Source organism: Aotus nancymaae, unplaced genomic scaffold, assembly GCF_030222135.1.
Source record: "Aotus nancymaae isolate 86718 unplaced genomic scaffold, 86718_ANA_hifiasm-v0.15.2.pri h1tg000007l, whole genome shotgun sequence".
NCBI classification, from domain to species: domain Eukaryota; kingdom Metazoa; phylum Chordata; class Mammalia; order Primates; family Aotidae; genus Aotus; species Aotus nancymaae.
In genome coordinates this window covers 15,444,737-15,466,079 of record NW_026988418.1, presented here as the reverse complement: position 1 = coordinate 15,466,079, position 21,343 = coordinate 15,444,737, and the positions used below count along the sequence as shown (strand labels likewise).

General features: G+C 40.5%; 1 protein-coding gene across 2 annotated transcripts in view; it reads right to left on the bottom strand.

The window, feature by feature from the left end:
- The window catches only part of BTF3L4 (basic transcription factor 3 like 4), a 34,775-nt gene that overhangs the window by 866 nt on the left and 12,566 nt on the right, over window positions 1-21,343 (bottom strand). For both annotated transcript variants that reach the window (XM_064372347.1, XM_012434672.3), the window contains exons 4-5: window positions 2,064-2,265; window positions 127-186 (exon numbers count right to left, since the gene is read on the bottom strand). In XM_064372347.1, coding sequence (XP_064228417.1) covers window positions 127-186; window positions 2,064-2,265 — 262 coding nt within the window. The remainder of the gene's footprint in view (window positions 1-126; window positions 187-2,063; window positions 2,266-21,343) is intronic.

Here is a 21,343-nt window from a genome sequence, read left to right as displayed (position 1 = left end):
TTTTATTGTGAATCAATTTAAATTCATGAGCTTACAATCAACACAAACCTAAAAGTCATCTATGCAGTGACTAAAAGGAGATAAACAGGATGCTTAAAATCTTAAGTCTAAGGAAATGCCACTTACCTGGAACATCATCATCCTCCTCATCAATGTCTTCTGGTTTTGGTGCTTTATTGTCTAAGACTACAAAAAGTTTATTTTAGTATTAGTCATTGAGAATAAAGACCTTAAAGAACACTTACAATGTTTATCCCTTTTTTCCTGTATAAATCATATATAGTCGCTCAGAAAAAGCTAAATATTGTCAATCCAAAATGCCATTTATATTTTTTTGGTTGAGTAACACTAGAAATCAAACTTTAATTTAGATATGCACTGATACAGCTGGCAATTTTAATGTGTGGCGAACATAAAATTTATTTTTATTTATTTATTTAAGTTTTTGAGACAGGGTCTCACTCTGTTGCCCAGGCTGGAGTGCAGTGGTGTGATCTCGGCTCATTCTAGCCTCTGCTCCCCGGTTCAAGCAATTCTCCTGCCTCAGCCTCCCAACTAGCTGAGACTATAGGTGTGCACCACCACACCCAGCTAATTTTTGTATTTTCAGTAGAGATGGGGTTTCACCGTGTTGGCCAGGCTGGTTTCGAACTCCTGACCTCAAGTGATCCACCTGCCTCAGCCTCCCAAAATGCTGGGATTACAGACATGAGCCACCACACCCAGCCTACAAAGATAAAATTTATATTCAAAGTGGAATAATTGATGACTGAGTAAAAAGACTTTACAGTGGCCCTATTCTCCAAATAAAAAAGAATTGATATTAAGATTCTTTCTCGGCCAGGCATGGTAGTTCATGCCTGTAATCTACTGCACTCCAGCGTGGGTGACAGAGTCTTAAAAAAAATAAAAAAGTAAGAAAAAAAGTTTTTTTCATTTCTTTTGGCATAAGAAAATATCTAGCTAGGTAGTATGGGCACTGCAATACTAGATTCTTTAATTTTTAGGGGCAACACGACACATCTGAAACCAGGACTATCTTGGAAATTCAGAACTTATGGTAGGGCAATCAATAATATTTAACAAAAACATACATGTGTGACAACATTATTTTCTTTCTTTCTTCTTTTTTTTTATTTTAAGAGACGGGGTCTCCCTCTATCACCCAGTTTGAAGTACAGTGGCATTCTATAGCTCACTGCAGCCTTGAAGTCCTGGGCTCAAGTGATCCTCCTGCCTCAGCCTCCTGAGTGGTTAATACTACAGGCGTGCACCACCACACCTGGCTAATTTTTGTATTTTTAGTACAGACAGAGTCTCACCATGTTGTCCGGGCTGGTCTTGAGCTCCTGGCCTCAAGCAATCCTCCATTCTCAGCATCACAGAGTGCTGAGATTGCAGGAGTGACCCACTGCGACCAGCCACATAACAGTATTTTCTGATTGTCATTAATTAGCAGTGAGTATCAAATTAACTATTTAAAATTATGGGCCAGGCATGGTGGCTCATGCCTGAAATCCTAGCACTTTGGGAAGCCAGCATAGGTGGATCACTTGAGGCCAGGAGTTCAAGACCAGCTTGGCCAACATGGCGAAACCCTGTCTCTACTAAAAATACAAAAATTAACTGGGTGCGGTGGTGCTCACCTGTAGTCCCTGCTACTTGGGAGGCTGAGGCACAAAAATTGCTTGAACCCAGGAGGCGGAGGTTGCAGTGAGCTGAGATCGCACCACTGCACTTCAGCCTATAAGACAGAGTGAGACTCTGTCTCAAAAATAAACAAAATAAAATAAAATTATGGCCTACAGATCTTGGCACTAACCTTTTGGGTAAGTAACTCTCAACTTACTATATTACTACCAAAATGTTTCTGAATATTTTATGTGTCATACTAAATAATCATTGAAGAAACAAACTCAAAATTTTATGAAGCATAGAAATAACTTTATAGAAAGTAAATAATTACATACAGGCAAATCCAATTTAAGATGGGACACCTTTTAAATGATTAGGTTCTTTAAGTAAGGTGGGGAGAGAAAGATTTACTAAATTGAAATACCTACCTTGCCGTGGGAACTGTTCAGCTAACTTCCTAAGGCTTGTTAAGCTGTCAGCACCAAGCTGACTTAATATTCCAGGAAGCATTTCTGTGATTGGTTTGGCTTCTGCATGACCAGTAATTGCAAAGGTATTAGCAGAAAGGGAAGCTTGGACTTTGGGATTGTTGAAATGAATGACTGTCCCATCATCTTTAATCATGTTCACCTGTATGATCACAGAAGAAAAATGCACTTCACATGATAGGTACTACTAAAACAATACATTTTTAAAAAGCAATTCAGCCAATTATGGTTTTTTACTTGGTAATTATATAACCTCAAGGTAGTAATTGGCAAAGCAGTAGACATTCATGGAAAAAGATCATAGTAATAAAGTAAAACGATGGTACAAATTACTAGGATGGTCAAGAAATATTCATTTCATTATAGAATCTAGATTTTAAATTCAAAGACTTCCAAGAGAAAGCAGCACATGCCCATGTTTTTTAAAAAAATGGAAGTATCAGCCACAAACCAGCTTCTTAATGAAATTACTCATTATCTTACTCAATTTATACTGTCAAACAAAATCAGTAAAATTTCCACTTGGTAAGGTAGCATCTTACTTAGGGGACTGGTTATTAAGGGGAAATAGTATATGGTATAAATAACCACTTAAAATCCATAAAGAACACTCAGAAATTTAACCAGGTGTTTCATTCCTTCAAGCACTTAGTAAATGTATAAAAATTTCAACTTGTTCTCATCATGTCATTCTTTGTAGGGGATTTTATTAGTTCCTCTAATTCTTAAGGGTAGCTCCTTAACAATCTTTAATAACCCCTGTAGGCCAGGCATGGTGGCTCACCCCTGTAATCTCAGCACTTTGGGAGGCCGAGGCAGGTGGATCATGAGGTCAGGAGTTCAAGACCAGACTGGCCAACATGGTAAAACCCTGTCTCTATAAAAAATTTAAAAAAATAAAAAATAACCCCTATAAAGGTAAAAAAAACTCTCCCACCCACTTGCCTAGTGACCTGAATATGCTTTATCAACAGCTAGGAAACCTTTAAAAATCATCCTCACATTCTTTCTCTAACTTTCACCAGTATGAACTGTTTCAGATTTGATTTCATCCACTGTCTGGGACTTACTAAATGGAAGGTCTAACATGTGCTATTTAGATTGTTATTTTTTTCTCTCACTCATGTACTTTCTTTTTTTTTTTTCCGAAGAGTTGAATTTGCATAAGTTAAATGTGTAAATAATGTGATTCCACTATGTACCTGATTCCCTGGGTAAGTTACCTTGGGGGTAACATGCTTACTATATAAAAAGGTTTGGAAGAGTTAACTCTTGGCTACTTTAGAAGCATTTCATGATCCATCCAAAATCTGCCCTGTCACAATCAAGCAGAGATGCTGAGTGTTCTCCATGGTCAGTGGGAAGTGGGCTTTTCTTCCTCAGAGGTGATCACCACTACTGACAGCACCAGAAAGGAAGGGGAAGAAAGGGGCTTCTAAATTTCAGGCAAGACCTGGAACACAGAGAAAATAAAGGCAAATCCCTGGAAAACTGTAACTAAACTCCACAAATAATTTCCCCATATTTTTCTGACAAAAATCACTATTTAAATTCTATACCCTTCCCTCTCTCACTATTACAGTTAGGGTTCTATTAATTATATCACATACAAAAAGCATTCAACCAGCTGTTCTAAACATATAGCATTGTGAGTTAACTTAATATTAACTTTAGAAAAGATAAATGATATAGTTTTGAAGATAATTACAGTTTTGGTAGAAAAGTTAAATGTTAAAGTGGGTGAAATCTGAGCTTGAGAAGGATGACAGTGGATGTGAAATGGGATGTTGCTCTGGATTTAGCCTAGAATCACAAAATTTTAGAATGGGAAAATAATAAATGTAAGATATGGCAGGATTGTATTTTCCAAATCAAGACCAAATCACGTGGTTTAAAAAAGGATTTCATACTGGGTGCAGTGGCTCACACTTGTAATCCTAGCACTTTGGGAGGCCAAGGCAGGGGCAGATCATGAGTTTGAAATCAGCCTTGCCAACAGGGTGAAAGTGGTTTGATCCCAGGAGCTGGAGGTTACAGTGAGCCATGATCGTGCCACTGCACTTCAGCCTGGCAACAGAGTGAGACTCTGTCTCAAAAAACAAACAACCAACAACAAAAATGGCTGGGCATGTTGGCTCACGCCTGTAATCCCAATACTTTGAGGGGCGGATCGCCTGAGGTTGGGAGTTTGAGACCAGCCTGGCCAGCATGGTGAAACCTCTCTCTAGTAAAAATGAAAAAAATTAGCCGGGTGTGGTGGCAGGTGCCTGTCATCCCAGCTACTCAGGAGGCTGAGGCAGGAGAATTGCTTGAACTCAGGAGGCGGAGGTTGCAGTGAGCCAAGATTGTACCACTGCACTCCAGCCTGGGCAAAAGAGTGAGACTCTGTCTCAAAAAAAAAAAAAAAAAAAAAAAAAAAAAAAGAGGGATTTCTAAAATACTTCCAAGGTGCAGAGAGTCATAAATATTGGAATGTGAGACATTTTTTATTTACAGACATTAAAGTCACAAGAAATTTGAAATCAATATTGTTCAAAAACGTCAGGCTATATACATTTGTTGAACTTGGAAGTTTTCCAGTTCAAATTCTTTATGTTAAAGAAATAAACACTGAAGACAAAGCTCTTGGTTAGCAACATACTCAAGGACAAATAGCCTGTTAAGTGCAAACTGAGGACTTTAACCTGGGTTTCCCAACTTGTTCTTTAGTTTCCTTCCTACTAAATCATTGTCATACTTAAAACACTTATTTGCCTATAAAAATTCAATTCAGCCGGGCACAGTGGCTCATGCCTGTAATCCCAGCACTTTGGGAGGCCAAGGTGGGTGGATCACGAGGTCAGAACTTCGAGACCAGCCTAACCAACATGGTGAAAATCCATTTCTCCTAAAAATACAAAAATTAGCTGGGTGTGGTGGCACGCACGTGTAGTGCCAGCTACTCGGGAGGCTGAGGCAGAACTGCTTGAACTTGAACCCGGGAGGCAGAGGTTGCCGTGAGCTGAGACTGCACCACTGCACTCCAGCCAGGGCAACAAAGCAAGACTCCATCTCAAAAAAAAAAAAAAAAAAAAAAAAAAAAAAAAAAATTCAATTCCATGGCCTCACGAGAGCTTGCCAGAGGAATTATTTATCTCAGGATATAGGCCAACTCAAGAACACAAAAGAAAAACAGTACAGGTATATAGATAAGATCTATCTTATTGGCTACAAAGTAAGAGGCTAACATGGAGCCAAAAACAACAAACACACGGAGTTTTTCATTCTGTTCAAGTTTTTCTTCTATAGGCTAAATGTTGTTATATTTTACACCCTGATATAGGTCTTTATAGTTTGAAATATGCTTGAGTTTAGTATGAGAAGCAAGGTGAATTCCATCTCAGATTGTGAAACATAAATTTATTCATGGCTGTTTTAAATGGAGTGCTTTAAAAGATGCAGCTTCAGGAACAGAAAGGTCTAGAAAGGGATGGAGAGTTTAATTAATTTTAGAATACAAAGAAAGAAATACTAAAAAGTAAAACATCTAGAATATTTTATTTCTTTTTTTGAGACAGAGTCTCACTCCGTCGCCCAGGCTGGAGTGCAGTGGCGCTATCTCAGTTCACTGCAACCTCCTCCTCCTGGGTTCAAGCAATTCTCCTGCCTCAGCCTCCCAAGTAGCTGGGTTTACAGGTGTGCGCCACCATGCCTGGCTAATTCAGAATATTTTATTTCTATCTAACATTCCTTCCTTCTGAGCAAATGACGAGGTTATATAAGGCTTCTGGGCACAAGCTATTAGAAACTATGAAATGATGAATTGTTTGGCTGAACAAGATCAGTTAGACACCTCCCTGCCATTTTGGGCAAAGGAAGGGATGAGGAACTTGTTGAAGTCAAAAAGCAAATTATATGCATTTCATATCGAGACTTCACTTCTTTCTTTCAGTGATTTTACACTGTGTGGTTAAGTAAGCCACATATGTACAATGTAAGAACAAGGAGCAGGCAAGTAAAAAGGACTATTAAACTAGCAACTATACCAGCACTGAGGTCTCTTTTTTCAACCAAACATCCCCTTTATGTCAAAATTTGTTTGTTTTTTTCTATTTAAGGATAGCTGAAGGTAAAGGATGCTACTTGAGCTACACAGAAAGAGGCATTTTGAGACCCCAGCCCAAACCACAGAATGCCCTTGCTCTCATTGTTTGCTCTAACAATACTGCTGTGTCTAGTAGTTAGCAGTAAACTTTGTCCTCTCATGCCTGGTGTATTTATATATGCTGTTTTAACTGTTTAGAAGAACTATTTCCTACTTCTCCATCTTGTACATTCCCATTTATCCAAGACTCAGGTCAGATGCTTCTTTCTCTGTGAAAACTTAAGGTGATTTATGCACTTACTGCTATTATATAGAATTGTCCTGTATAATTATAATTGCATTTGTACATCTTTGACCTTACTAGAAGGTGAATTTCTTGAGATCAGAAACCATGCCTTATTAGACATTGTATTTCCCCCAATATCTAGCACACAATAATCACTCAAATCTGCTGAATGAATGGATACCTCCTATACAATTCATTCTAAAATCATGGCCGGGCAAGGTGGCTCATGTATGTAACCCCAGCACTTAGGGAAACTGAGGCAGGAGGATTGCTTGAGCCCAGGAGTTCAAGATGCCTGGACAGCACAGCAAGAACCCCATCACTACCCACCCCCCTACACCAAAAAAAAAGCAAGCCAGGTGTGGTGGTACACGCCTGTAGTCCTAGCTACTCAGGAGGCTGAGGTGGGAGGATCTGTTGAGCCTGGGAAGTAGAGGCTGTGATCACACATCACTGCATTCCAACCTGGGTGACAGAGTGAGACCCTGTCTCAAAAAAGGAAAAAAAAGATGTTGTCAGACTGCAGCTCCCCAAATGCTAGATGATGGGTCACATTAAGGATTAAATGTAGCATAGGCAGTGCCTCCAATGAAGATGCCCAGAACCTCCTGGGCTGTACCTTTAGCCTGACTTTTCCCATAGTTTTGACCTTTCAGAATTAGCCCAACCTACCCTCCAGATTCAGGGGCATTTTAAGTCACTCTTGGCAACTGTGGGGTAGCACTTTTATGCTGTTATCAAACACCCTAACAACCCCTACCTTTGCTGGCCTCTGCATAGGGTATGTATGTTAGTTACAGTAGTCTCCTACCTGGTAAATTTGATGCTCACTTTGTTCCTACACAGCAGTAAATTTTTGTGGCTAGAGGTGGCTCACAAAGTTATATTTGACTCCACAGCTCTCGCTAATAACTCCCCTCTCAGTTCATGGAGGCTTGAATTCTTCTTTGTGATTTTTTTTGTATCCAACTGAGAATGATAAGTGAGAATTAGCGGTTGTCTCTTTTTCTTTTTTTGAGATGGAGTCTCGCTCTATCACCCAAGCTGGAGTGCAGTGGTGCAATCTCAGTTCACTGCAACCTCTGCTTCCCAGGTTCAAGTGATTCTGCTCATCCTCCAAAGTAGCTGGGATTACAGGCATGTGACATCATGCTCAGCTAATTTTTCTATTTTTAGTAGAGATGTGGTTTTGCCACGTTGGCCAGACTGATCTCAAACTCCTGACCTCAGGTGATCCTCCTGCCTTGGCCTCCCAAAGTGCTGGGATTACAGGCAGGAGCCACCACACCCGGCCAGCAGTTGTCTTAAAATGAAGTTTTACTGCTATTCCTTCCTATATGTAATGGCACTTAAATATTTACCAGCAAATTCATCTTTTACTCACTTCTTCCCATATCTTTTAAGACAGGGTCTCATTCTGTCTCCCAGGCTAGAGAGCAGTGACTTAGTAATAGCTCACTGCAGGGCTGGGTGTGGTGGCTCACATGTGTAATCCCAGGACTCTGGGAGGCTGAGGCGGGTGGATCACCTGAAGTCAGGAGTTCAACACAAGCATGGCCAACATGGTGAAACCCTGTCTGTACTAAAAATACAAAATTAGCCGTGTGTGGTAGCACATGCCTGTAATTCCAGCTACTCAGGAGGCTGAGGCAGGAGAATTGCTTGAACCTGGGAGGCAGAGGTTGCAGTGAGCACAGATTGTGCCACTGCACTCCAGCCTGGACAATAAGAGCAAAACTCTATCTCAAAAAATAAAATAAAATAAATAATAGCTCACTGCAGCCTCAAACTCCTGGGCTCAAGGGATCCTTCTACCTCAGCCTCCTAAGTAGCTGGGACTACAGACATGTGCTACCATGCCTGGCTACTTTTTTATTTTCTTTAGAGATAGGGTCTCAGGATTTTGCCCACACTGGTCTTGAACTCCCGGCCCTAACTGATTCTCCTGCCTTGGCCTCCCAAAGTGCTGAGATTACAAGCACAAGCCACCACACCTAGCCTCTTTTATAACTTAATATGGTGAAATAACAAACAGACTTCTTAAGAGTAAGGCACATAAGCGTCTGGGGTGTTGTGAAGCTGAAGAATGTGAGACTTCAGGGATTACGGGCTTTGCACAAACTCTTAAGTCAGTATCCTTCACATTCAATTCTAGCTCAGCATCTGCTTATTTCTAATGGCTATTATTAAGCTAAAGCTTACAACTATCATTAGTCTATAACATATGCTGGGATTACTTTCTCTTAGTCTCTGCTGACAAGTCAGACAAGACAGAATTCATTCTCTCTCTCTCTCTCTTTTTTTTAAGACGGTGTCTCACTCTGTTGCCCAAACTAGAGTGCAGTGGTATGTTTTCGGCTCACTGCAACCTCTGCCTCCCGGATTCAACTGCCTCAGCCTCCCGAGTAGCTGGGAATATAGGCACATGCCTTCACGGCAAGCTAATATTTTATATTTTTAGTAGAGACAGGGTCTCACCATGTTGGCCAGGCTGGTCTCAAACTCCTGACCTCAAGTGATCCGCCCACCTTGGCCTCCAAAAGTGCTGGGATTACAAGTGTGAACTACTACGCCCAGCCAGGAATTCTCTTTAACTATGCTGTAGCTAGTGTGAACTGTATATTCTTTCTGAAAAGCAAGTTGACAATATGCATGAAGAGTTCTAAAAATGTTCATTGCTCTTTCAGCCAGTAACTACACTTTCAAGAATCTATTGAGGCTGGGCGCTGTGGCTCATGCCTGTAATCCCTGCACTTTGGGAGGCCAAGGCGGGTAGATCACCTGAGGTCAGAAGTTCGAGACCCGCCTGGCCAACATGATGAAACGCTGTCTCTACTAAAAATACAAAAATTTAGCTCAGTGTGGTGGCACGTGACTATAATCCCAGCCACTCAGGAGGCTGAAGTGAGAGAATTGCTTGAACCTGGGAGGCGGAGGGAAGTTGCAGTGTGAGCTGAGAGTGCGCCACTGTACTCCAGCCTGGGCAACAAGAGCAAACTCCATCTCAAAAAAAAAAAAGAATCTATTGAAGGAAATCAGAGACATAATAGACAGATAGATAGATAGATAGATAGATAGATAGATAGATAGATAGAGATATTTTTTGAGACATAATCTTACTCTGTCACCCAGGCTGCATGTTCAAGCATGCTACCACGACAGGCTAATTTTTGTAATTTTTTGTAGAGATAGGGTTTCATCATATTGGCCAGACTGGTCTGGGGCTACTGACCCCGTGATCCGCCCGCCTCAGCTTCCCAAAGTGCTGGGATTACAGGTGTGAGCCACCGTGCCCAGCCCAGAGAGATATATTTATGTATAGAAAAATTCAACACATGATTCTTTTGTTATCAAAACATTATAATGAATAAATAATAAAGAAGTGTTAAATTACGGTACAGCATATCCATATACTAGAATGTATGTAGATACCTACACATGATTAAAAGGAGTTTTCAATGACATAAAACAATTTTTATAATATGCTATTTCAAAAAATGATAATTGGCCGGGTGTGGTGGTGGCTCATGCCTATAATCCTAGCACTTTGAGAGGCAGAGGTGGGAGGACTGCTTGAGGCCAAGAGTTCAAGACCAGCCTGGGCACATAGGGAGACCTCATTTATACAAATAATTTTAAAAAGTAGCCAGGCATGGTGATGGAGTCACTCAACCTGGGTGACAGAGTAAGACCCCGTTTCAAAATAAAAACTTAAAAATTAAAAAAATAAAAATGATTTTTTTTTTAAAACAAAAAGAAGCCGGGTGCAGTGGCTCACGCCTTTAATCTCAGCATTTTTGGAAGCTGAGGCGAGACCAAGCCTGGCCAACATGGTGAAACTCCGTCTCTACCAAAAATACAAAAATAGCCAAGTGTGGTGGCACACACCTATAATCCCAGCTACAACTTGTGAGGGTGAGACATGAGAATCGCTTGAACCCAGGAAGCGGTGGTTGCAGTGAGCCAAGACTGTGACACTGCACTCCAGCCTGGGCATAGGGTGTGACTCTTTCTCAAAAAACAAAACAAACAAACAAAACAAGGTCTTGCTCTGTCACCCAGGCTGGAAGTGCAGTGGTGAGATCATAGCTCACTGCAGACTAGAACTCCTGGACTCAAAGGATCCTCCCACCCCAGCCTCCTGAGTAGCTGGACCACAGGCTGCACCATCATGTCCAGTCAATTAATTTTTTTTTTTTTTTGAGACAGTGTCTCACTTTGTCGCCCAGGCTGGAGTGCTGTGGCATAATCTCAGCTCACTGCAACCTTGGCCTTCAGGGTTCAAGCTGTTCTCTGCTTCAGCCTCCTGAGTAGCTGGGATTACAGGCGCCCGCCACTATGCCCGGCTAATTTTTGTGTTTTTAGTAGAGACGGGGTTTCACCATCTTGGCCAGGCTGGTCTCGAACTCCTGACCTCATGATCCACCTCCCTCTGCCTCTCAAAGTGCTGGGATTACAGGTGTGAGCCTCTGTATGCGCACGTGCGTGCACCCATACAGACACACAGTGCACATAAAGACGGGAAAGATTAAATACAAGATTAACAGTAGTTCTCTCTAGGTGGTAAGATTATGGTTGATTTTCTCTACATTGCTGATTTTCTAAAATGGCAATATCTATATATCTATATAGATATACATTTTTTTGAGATGGAGTTTCACTCTTGTTGCCCAGGCTGGAATGCAATGGCATGATCTTGGCTCACTGCAATCTCCACCTCCTGGGTTCAAGTGATTCTTTTGCCTCAGCCTCCTGAGTAGCTGGGATTACAGGTGCACGCCACCATGCCTGGATGATTTTTTTTTGAGACGGAGTCTTGCCCTGTCACCAAGCTGGAGTGCAGTGGCACAATCTCGGTTCACTGCAACCTCTGCCTTCTGGGTTCAAGCGATTCTCTTGCCTCAGCCTGCTGAGTAGCTGGGACTACAGGAGCACACCACCATGCCCAGCTAATTTTTGTATTTTTAATAGAGACAGGGTTTCATCACCTGTTGGCCAGGATGATCTCGATCTCTTGACCTCGTGATCTGTCCACCTCAGCCTCCAAAAGTGCTGGGATTACAGGTGTGAGCCATGCACCGGGCCAATTTTTGTATTTTTGTAGAGACAGAGTTTCACGCTGTCGGACACACTCATCTTGAACTCCTGACTTCATGATCCACCCGCCTCCCAAAGTGCTGGAATTACAGGGGTGAGTCACTGCGGCCTGCCAACCAATTTTGTATTTTTCGTAGAGATGGGGTTTCACCATGTTGGTCAGGCTGGTCTGGAACTCCTGACCTCAGGTGATCCACCTGCCTCAGCCTCCCAAAGTGCTGGGATTACAGGCATGAGCCACTGCACCCGGCCGGCAATATATTTTTATACTGAAAGGAAGAAAGCTCTTTTAAAAACAAAAGATGCCCGTATAAAGATGAATGGATAAAATGTGGTATATGCATATAATGGAATATTATTCAGCTATAAAGCAGTAAATTCCTGATACATGCTATGACATAGGTGAACTTTGAAAACACTATGCTAAGTGAGGTACTCCAGGCCTCCAGGTACGAAAGAACAAATACTACATGATTCTATTCATATCAAATATCTAGAATGGCAATCCATAGAATAGAAAGTAGATTGGTGGTTACCAGGGGCTGAGGTAGAGGGGAATATGGAGTTACTGTTTAATGGATACCAAGTTTCAGTTGAGGAAAGTGAAAAAAGTTCTAGAGATGAATAGGGTTGATGGTTGGCCAACATTGTGAATTTAATTAATGCCCATGAATAATTGTATAGTTAAAAATGGCTAAAATGGTAAATTTTGTGATACATATAGATGTATCTACACACACACACACACACACACACACACACACAGAGAGAGTAAAAAACTAAACAAAAGCCAAAAGAACAGGACCCTAAGAGAGAAAGGATAATGTGGAATGATAAGGTGAACAGGACACAGTGCTTCCCTTTTACTCTCCTGTACTCAGAGCTGTCTACTACGGACATCTGAGGCTCTAGCTGGAGGAAGAAGGAACTGCAGGAAGAGCCAACCAGTAACTTTAGGTCCTCTTTCTGTACAACTGGTTCAGAAAAAAAACATGAATCAGGAAGAGGAAAATGTACAAAGTAAAACTTATGTGTATAATTACAAAATTTGTATTCCCAGCCTCAAGCTTACTCTAAGCCCTAGCTTCCTATAGCTAACTTCTTGCAGAACAATCCCATCTGGAATATAGTCAGTACCTCTTAAATTCAATAGGCTCTAAGCAAACTCACCATAGAGAATCAGCATGCTATAGATTACAAACAATGAATAAACATGTTCCCTGCTGTCAAGGCTCTTTATAAGCTACTGAATACAGACTAATGGGTTAATATGTTACCATTATACACCACGATATGAGATAGTGAAAACGGTATTATAGAAGAGCAATTTAGGCTAATAGCAGTAAAAGTACAGAGGAAGGGTTGACTATAACTGGAAAGACAGGGAAGGGTTTCATGGAGGCTGAATTATCCCTTAATTAAGACAGAGGCTGTCATCTGAATATAATTGTAAAACTCTATGAAGCAACTTGGAACAATTAGGGCATCTGAATGGAAAATGCTTTTTGGTTACACTACTTACCAAATAAACTGGATAAACTCTATTGTTTCTGAGAAATAACACAGATCCTATTGTCAATGGATTCATGCAATTAGGGGAAGAACAGGTGACAGCAAAGTCACTATATTCAACTAGATTACCAAATAACAAGCACATTCAAGTATTTTCAAATGTTACAGAACATAAAACATTTTCAGAAACTTGGTTCTGGATGATACTCTGTAAGTTTGCCTAAGAATTCCTTTGAAAAAGCTGGTTATTAGCTTTAAAAGAGCTCCTGAAGGAGGCACTACACATAGAAAAAAACAACCAGTACCAGCCACTCCAAAAATGCACGAAATGGTAAAGAGCATCAACACAATGAAGAATCTGCATCAACCAATGGGAAAAACAGCCAGCTAGCATCAAAATGACAGGATCAAATTCACACATAACAATATTAACTCTAAATGTAAATGGACTAAATGCCCCAATCAAAAGACACAGATTGGCAAATTGGATAAAAAGCCAAAACCCATCAGTGTGCTGTATCCAGGAAACCCACCTCACAAGCAAGGATACACAAAGGCTCAAAATAAAGGGATGGAGGAAGATTTACCAAGCAAATGGAGAACAAAAAAAAGCAGGAGTTGCAATTCTCATCTCTGATAAAATAGACTTTAAAGCAACAAAGATCAAAAGAGACAAAGAAGGACATTACATAATGGTAAAAGGATCAATGCAACAAGAAGAGCTAACGATCCTAAATATATATGCACCTAATACAGGAGCACCTAGATACATAAGGCAAGTTCTTAAAGACTTACAAAGAGACCTAGACTCCCACACAATAATAGTGGGAGACTTCAACACACCATTGTCAATATTAGACAGATCAACGAGACAGAAAATTAACAAGGATATCCAGGACTTGAACTCAGACCTGGACCAAGCAAACCTAATAGACATTTGCAGAACTCTCTACCCCAAATCCACAGAATATACATTCTTCTCAGCACCACATCACACCTACTCTAAAATTGACCACATAATTGGAAGTAAATCACTCCTCAGCAAATGCAAAAGAACGGAAACCATAACAAACAGTCTCTCAGACCACAGTGCAATCAAGTTAGAACTGAGAATTCAGAAGCCAACCCAGAACCACACAGCCTCATGGAAATTGAACAACTTTCTCCTGAATGTTGACTGGATAAACACTGAAATGAAGGCAGAAATAAAGATGTTCTTCGAAACCAACGAGAACGAAGACACCACATACCAGAATCTCTGGGACACATTTAAAGCAGTCTCTAGAGGAAAATATATTGCAATAGGTGCCCACATGAGAAGAAAGGAGAGATCTAAAATTGACACTCTATCGTCAAAATTGAAAGAGCTAGAGGAGCAAGATCAAAAAAACTCAAAACCTAGCAGAAGACAAGAAATAACTAAGATCAAAGCAGAATTGAAGGAGATAGAGACACGAAAAACCCTTCAAAAAATCAATAAATCCAGGAGCTGGTTTTTTGAAAAGATCAACAAAATAGACAGACCACTAGCCAGACTAATAAAAAAGAAAAGAGAATAACCAAATAGATGCAGTAAAAAATGATAAAGGGGATATCATCACAGATGCCAGAGAAATTCAAACCATCATCAGAGATTATTACAAACAACTCTATGCACATAAACTAGAAAACCTGGAAGAAATGGATAAATTCCTGGACAGTTGCCTCCTCCCAAGCCTAAACCAGGAAGAAGTCGAAACCCTGAATAGACCAATAACAAGGTCTGAAGTCGAGGCAGCAATTAAGAGCCTACCACCCAAAAAAAGTCCAGGTCCAGATGGGTTCACAGCCAAATTCTACCAGACATACAAAGAGGAACTGGTACCATTCCTACTGAAACTATTTCAAATAATCCAAAAAGAAGGAATCCTTCCCAAATCATTTTATGAGACCAACATCATCCTAATACCAAAACCCGGCAGAGACTCAACAAGAAAAGAAAATTACAGGCCAATATCCATGATGAACATAGATGCAAAAATCTTCAATAAAATACTGGCAAGCCGATTGCAACAGCACATCAAAAAGCTTATCCACCATGATCAAGTAGGATTCATCCCGGGGATGCAAGGCTGGTTCAATATACGCAAGTCTATAAATGTAATTCACCACATAAACAGAACCAAAGACAAAAACCACATGATTATCTCAATTGATGCAGAGAAGGCCTTCGACAAAATTCAACAGCCCTTTATGCTAAAAACTCTCAATAAACTAGGTATCGACGGAACGTACCTCAAAATAATAAAAGCTATTTATGACAAACCAACAGCCAATATCATACTGAATGGGCAAAAACTGGAAGCATTCCCTTTGAAATCGGGCACTAGACAAGGATGCCCTCTCTCACCACTCCTGTTCAATATAGTACTGGAAGTTCTAGCCAGAGCAATCAGACAAGAAAAAGAAATAAAGGGTATTCAATTAGGAAAGGAGAAAGTCAAATTGTCTCTATTTGCAGACGACATGATTGTATATCTAGAAGACCCTATCAGCTCAGCCCAAAATCTCCTGAAACTGATAAGCAACTTCAGCAAAGTCTCAGGATACAAAATCAATGTGCAAAAATCACAAGCATTCCTATACACCAATAACAGACTTAAAGAGAGCCAAATCAAGAACGAACTGCCATTCACAATTGCTACAAAGAGAATAAAATACCTAGGAATACAACTAACAAGGAACGTAAAGGACCTCTTCAAGGAGAACTACAAACCACTGCTCAACGAAATAAGAGAGGACACAAACAGATGGAGAAACATTCCATGTTCATGGTTAGGAAGAATCAATATCGTGAAAATGGCCATACTGCCCAAAGTAATTTACAGATTCAAGGCTATCCCCATCAAGCTACCAATGACCTTCTTCACAGAACTGGAAAAAACCACCTTAAACTTCATATGGAACCAAAAGAGAGCCCGCATAGCCAAGTCAATTCTAAGCAAAAAGAACAAAGCAGGAGGCATCACACTACCGGACTTCAAACTCTACTACAAGGCTACGGTAATCAAAACAGCATGGTACTGGTACCAAAACAGAGATATAGACCAATGGAACAGAACAGAGGCGTCAGAGGCGACACAACATATCTACAACCACCCGATCTTTGACAAACCTGATAAAAACAAGCAACGGGGAAAGGATTCCCTGTTCAATAAGTGGTGTTGGGAAAACTGGCTAACCATATGCAGAAAGCAGAAACTCGACCCCTTCCTGACACCTTACACTAAAATTGACTCCAGATGGATTAAAGACTTAAACATAAGGCCTAACACCATAAAAACACTAGAAGGAAACCTAGGCAAAACCATTCAGGACATAGGCGTAGGCAAGGACTTTATGACCAAAACACCAAAAGCATTGGCAACAAAAGCCAAAATAGACAAATGGGACCTAATCAAACTCCACAGCTTCTGCACGGCAAAAGAAACAGTCAATAGAGTGAATCGGCAACCAACAGAATGGGAAAAAATTTTTGCAGCCTACCCATCTGACAAAGGGCTGATATCCAGAATTTACAACGAGCTAAAAAAGATTTACAAGAAAAAAACAAACAAGCCCATTCAAAAATGGGCGAAGGATATGAACAGATACTTTACAAAAGAAGACATACAAGAGGCCAACAAACATATGAAAAAATGCTCATCATCACTGGTCATTAGAGAAATGCAAATCAAAACTACATTGAGATACCATCTCACGCCAGTTAGAATGGCAATCATTAAAAAATCTGGAGAAAATAGATGCTGGAGAGGATGTGGAGAAATAGGAACACTTTTACACTGTCGGTGGGAGTGTAAATTAGTTCAACCACTGTGGAAAACAGTGTGGCGATTCCTCAAGGACCTAGAAATAGAAATTCCATTTGACCCAGCAATCCCATTACTGGGCATATATCCAAAGGATTATAAATCGTTCTACTATAAGGACACATGCACACGAATGTTCACTGCAGCACAGTTTACAATAGCAAAGACCTGGAACCAACCCAAATGCCCATCGATGATAGACTGGACAGGAAAAATGTGGCACATATACACCATGGAATATTATGCAGCCATTAAAAATGAGGAGTTCGCGACCTTTGTAGGGACATGGATGAACCTGGAAACCATCATTCTCAGCAAACTGACACAAGAACACAAAACCAAATACCACATGTTCTCACTCATAGGAGGGTGTTGAACAAGGAGAACACATGGACACAGGGAGGGGAGCACTATACACGGGGGTCTGTTGCGGGGGAGTGGGGGGGACAGCGGGGTGGGGAGTTGGGGAGGGATAGCATGGGGAGAAATGCCAGATATGGGTGAGAGGGAGGGAGGCAGCAAATCACACTGCCATGAATGCACCTATGCAACAACTTTGCATGTTTTTCACATGTACCCCAAAACCTAAAATGCAATAAAAAAAAAAAAAAAGAAAAGAAAAAGCTGGTTATTGGCTGGGTGCAGTGGCTCACACCTATAATCCCAGCACTTTGGGAGGCCAAGGCAGGTGGATCTTCTGAGGTCAGGAGTTTGAGTCCAGCTGGCCAACATGGTGAAACCCTGTCTCTACTAAAAATACAAAAATTAGCGAGATGGGATGGTGCGCACCTGTAATCCCAGCCACTTGGGAGGCTGAGGCAGGAGAATTGCTTGAACCTAAGAGGCGGAGGTTGCAGTGGCCGAGATTGTGTCACTGCACTCCAGCCTAAGTGACAGAGTGAGACCATCTCAAAAAAAAAAAAAAAAGGAACTGGTTATTTACTTGACCTTTGTATGAAACTGTCTCTGAAGCCCTCCATCTCTTACTTTTTAACAATCTTTGATTTTTCTGTGTTTGTTAACATTAAAACAAAAACAAAAATTATATATAATTCATTATACCAAATCCATGAACTAATGAATACAGAAAAGGTTGGAGAAGCTTGTCTTATTCCAAACAATCTTTTAGTTTAGTTTAGGTTTTTTTTTTTTTTTTGGAGACAGAGTCTTGCTCTGCTACCCAGAGTGGAATGCAGTGGCACGATCTCAGCTCACTGCAACCTCCACCTCCTGGGTTCAAGCGAATCTCCTGCCTCAGCTTCCTGAGTAGCTGGGATTACAGGTGCCTACCACCATGCCCAGCTAATTTTTATATTTTTAGTAAAGATGGTGTTTCACCATGTTGGCCAGGCTGGTCCCGAACTTCTGACTGCATGATCTGCCCACCTCGACCTCCCAAAGTGCTGGGATTACAGGTGTAAGCCACCGTGCCTGGCCTTTTTTTTTTGAGACAGAGTCTTGCTCTGTTGCCCAGGCTAGAGTGCAATGGCACAATCTCTGCTCACTGCAACCTCAGCCTCCCAGGTTCAAGTGATTCTCCTAACTCAGCTTCCCAGTAGCTAGGATTACAGGCATGCACCACCACACCCAGCTAATTTTTGTATTTTTCATAGAGCCAGTGTTTCACCATGTTGGCAAGGCTGGTCTTGGACTCCTGACCCTCAGTTGATCCACCTGCCTGAGCCTCCAAAAGTGCTGGGATTACAGGTGTGAGCCACCATACCGGCCTTAGGTTTTAAAGTTTCTGAAGAGGACACCATTAAGCTTTGGAAGGGGAAAAAAATCACAAATACTGATAGCCTGTATAGTACTGTTAGTGACATCCAGTACTGACAGTAGAAAATTAGGGATATGAAGAAAATATAAAGATTAGAACTTTATTTGGCCTAAGTGCATTCAGTGAATTTTTGAGATCCACCACTGCTCTCCCTGCTCCTCACTCCCTAAACTGAGCACTTTCTACTTGTTTCATGTTCTGAAGGTCTAAGCATAGAAAGTACTATAATTTTGTTTCACAACAATGGCAAAAAGTGTCTTTTCTTTTCAAAGGTTTTTATATGCTTTACTTAAACTGCCAAAACCCAAAAAGGCAGTATATTCCTGAGTTTAAACTTTGTAACAAGTTTTAAACATCCCAAAGTAAAAGTAACAAAATTTTAATTGATGAGTTTCCTATTCTAAGATATATATGTATGTGTATATATTCATATCTGAGTGTTTCTGAAAATCATACCCATATTTTCATGTATACATTTAATGCAATAGCTTCTTTTTTCTTCTCAAGAAGCTGTTTTTAACCCAAGTCTATGAGCAAGCCAGGTTATATATAGTATACTAGATGTTCCCAAAGAGAAATATTTCAGATTTGTTAAGGGTTATGTAAAGTACAAATATCTTGGTTCTCAAAAAATCAACTTTAGAAAGAGGGAAAGAAGAACAAAAAGTAAAACTCCTTTCCATTGTAGGTTCAAATATTCAGAAATTTTATGGTTGCTACCTTGTATTATTACTTTATGTATGTTTTCCCTGTACAACTACCCTGTGAGGGTTAGAAGACAAGGAACACCAGGATGGGGGGGGCAGGCAGATAAGTTGCTACAGTGTATATACATGCCACATATCTATTATGTGCATGAATTTGGTATATGTCATGTTCATGGATTTGGTATATGTCATGTTTTGGGGTGTATAACTCCTCAAAAAGTTAGAATTGCAGTGGCAGGCCGGGTGCGGTGGCTCACACCTGTAATTCCTTTGGGAGCCAAGGCAGGCAGATCACGAGGTCAGGAGTTTGAAACCAGCCTGACCAACATGGTGAAACCTCATCTCTACTAAAAACACAAAAATTAGCCAGGCATGGTGGTGTGCACTTGTAATCTCAGCTACTTGGGAGGCTGAGGCAGGAGAATCACTTGAACCCAGGAGGCAGAGGTTGTAGTCAGCCGAGATTGTGCCACAGCACTCTAGCCTGGGCAATAGAGCGAGACTCCATCTCAAAAAAAAAAAAAAAGAATTGCTGCGGCAATATTAACAAAAAATAATTCACAATAAGTGCCATAGTAAAAAGTAGATACAGAGCATTGTGGAGGCACACAGGAAAGGCACCTAACCCTTTTCAGCACAAATGCTGTACAGGTGCTACCAGGAAGGCTTCTGGAAGGAAATAATGCTTATATTAAGACTTGGAAAAAAGGAGAAACAGCAATGTGCTTGGAAATACTGACAGGGAGTTCTTTTCTATAATGGTGTAAATAAAGAATTCTGCATGGTAGGTGCTCAGTACCTATATAAGGATATTAGGCAGGTAAACCTCTTATTACTCTCCCTTTTTTTTGGTGGGGGAGGAGGGATGGGAGGAAATGAAAAGGCCAAGAATGAGTATAATCAAGTATAAATGAAAAGAGCAAATGCAGGATAAATGAATGAATAGTATAAACTCTGGTTTTGACACACCTTAGTTGAAACCTGGAATTCTAGCACTTACTAGGCTATGTGATCTTAGGTAGGCACCCGACTCGCTAAGCCTCAGCTCTCTCATCTGTAACCAATGAAAACCAACTAAAAGGGATATTTGTGAAGCTGAAATGGGATATAATACATATTGATTTGTCTAGTTGTCTAATTAGTCTCCCCACCAGATCGTAAGCTACAAAAGACAGAGGCCATGCAAAATATCTTATACCATTGCCTAGTAAATCCTTGGCAAAATGCTTGGCACACAGTTGTTAATAAATGTTGACTATCATTAAGTACTTTGTTATGATTTCAATTACAGCAGCACCATGACCTCAGCACAGTATTATATGTTTGATTATATTCTGAAGAGATCAAAAATTACTAACTGGTTCCTTATTTCAATGTAAAACATTTATAAAATTAATGCTGCCCCATATTAAAAGTTTTACTAATAATGAGAGTTATAAAGTCTTCTAAATCTGAACAAAAAGTTTAGAAAAACATATCCTTGGAGATATTACACAGTTAAATCTATACTGCAAGAAAGGTAAAATTTTTTTGCTTCTCTAAAGAAGTGTTTCTCAACGAAGGGTGCTTTTGCCTGCAAGGTACATATGGCAATATCTAGAGATATTTTTGATTGTCACAAATAGGTGTGTAGGAGTGTTACTGGCATGTAGTGAGTGAAGGCCAAGTGTGCTGCTAAATATCCTATAATGCACGGGACAGCTCTCACAGCAACAAATTTTCTAGTTCAAAATGTCAATACTGGTGAGGTTGGGGGGCAGAGGAATTGAAGGGTAGAAGGGTAGGCAGAGATATAAAACTGCAAAAACATTTACAAGTAAGTTAGGTTTAATATGGTCAGAATTCATGTGTATTACTGCAATTTACTCATTTTTACCAAGTTTTAGATTTTTAAAAAGAGGTTTGAAGG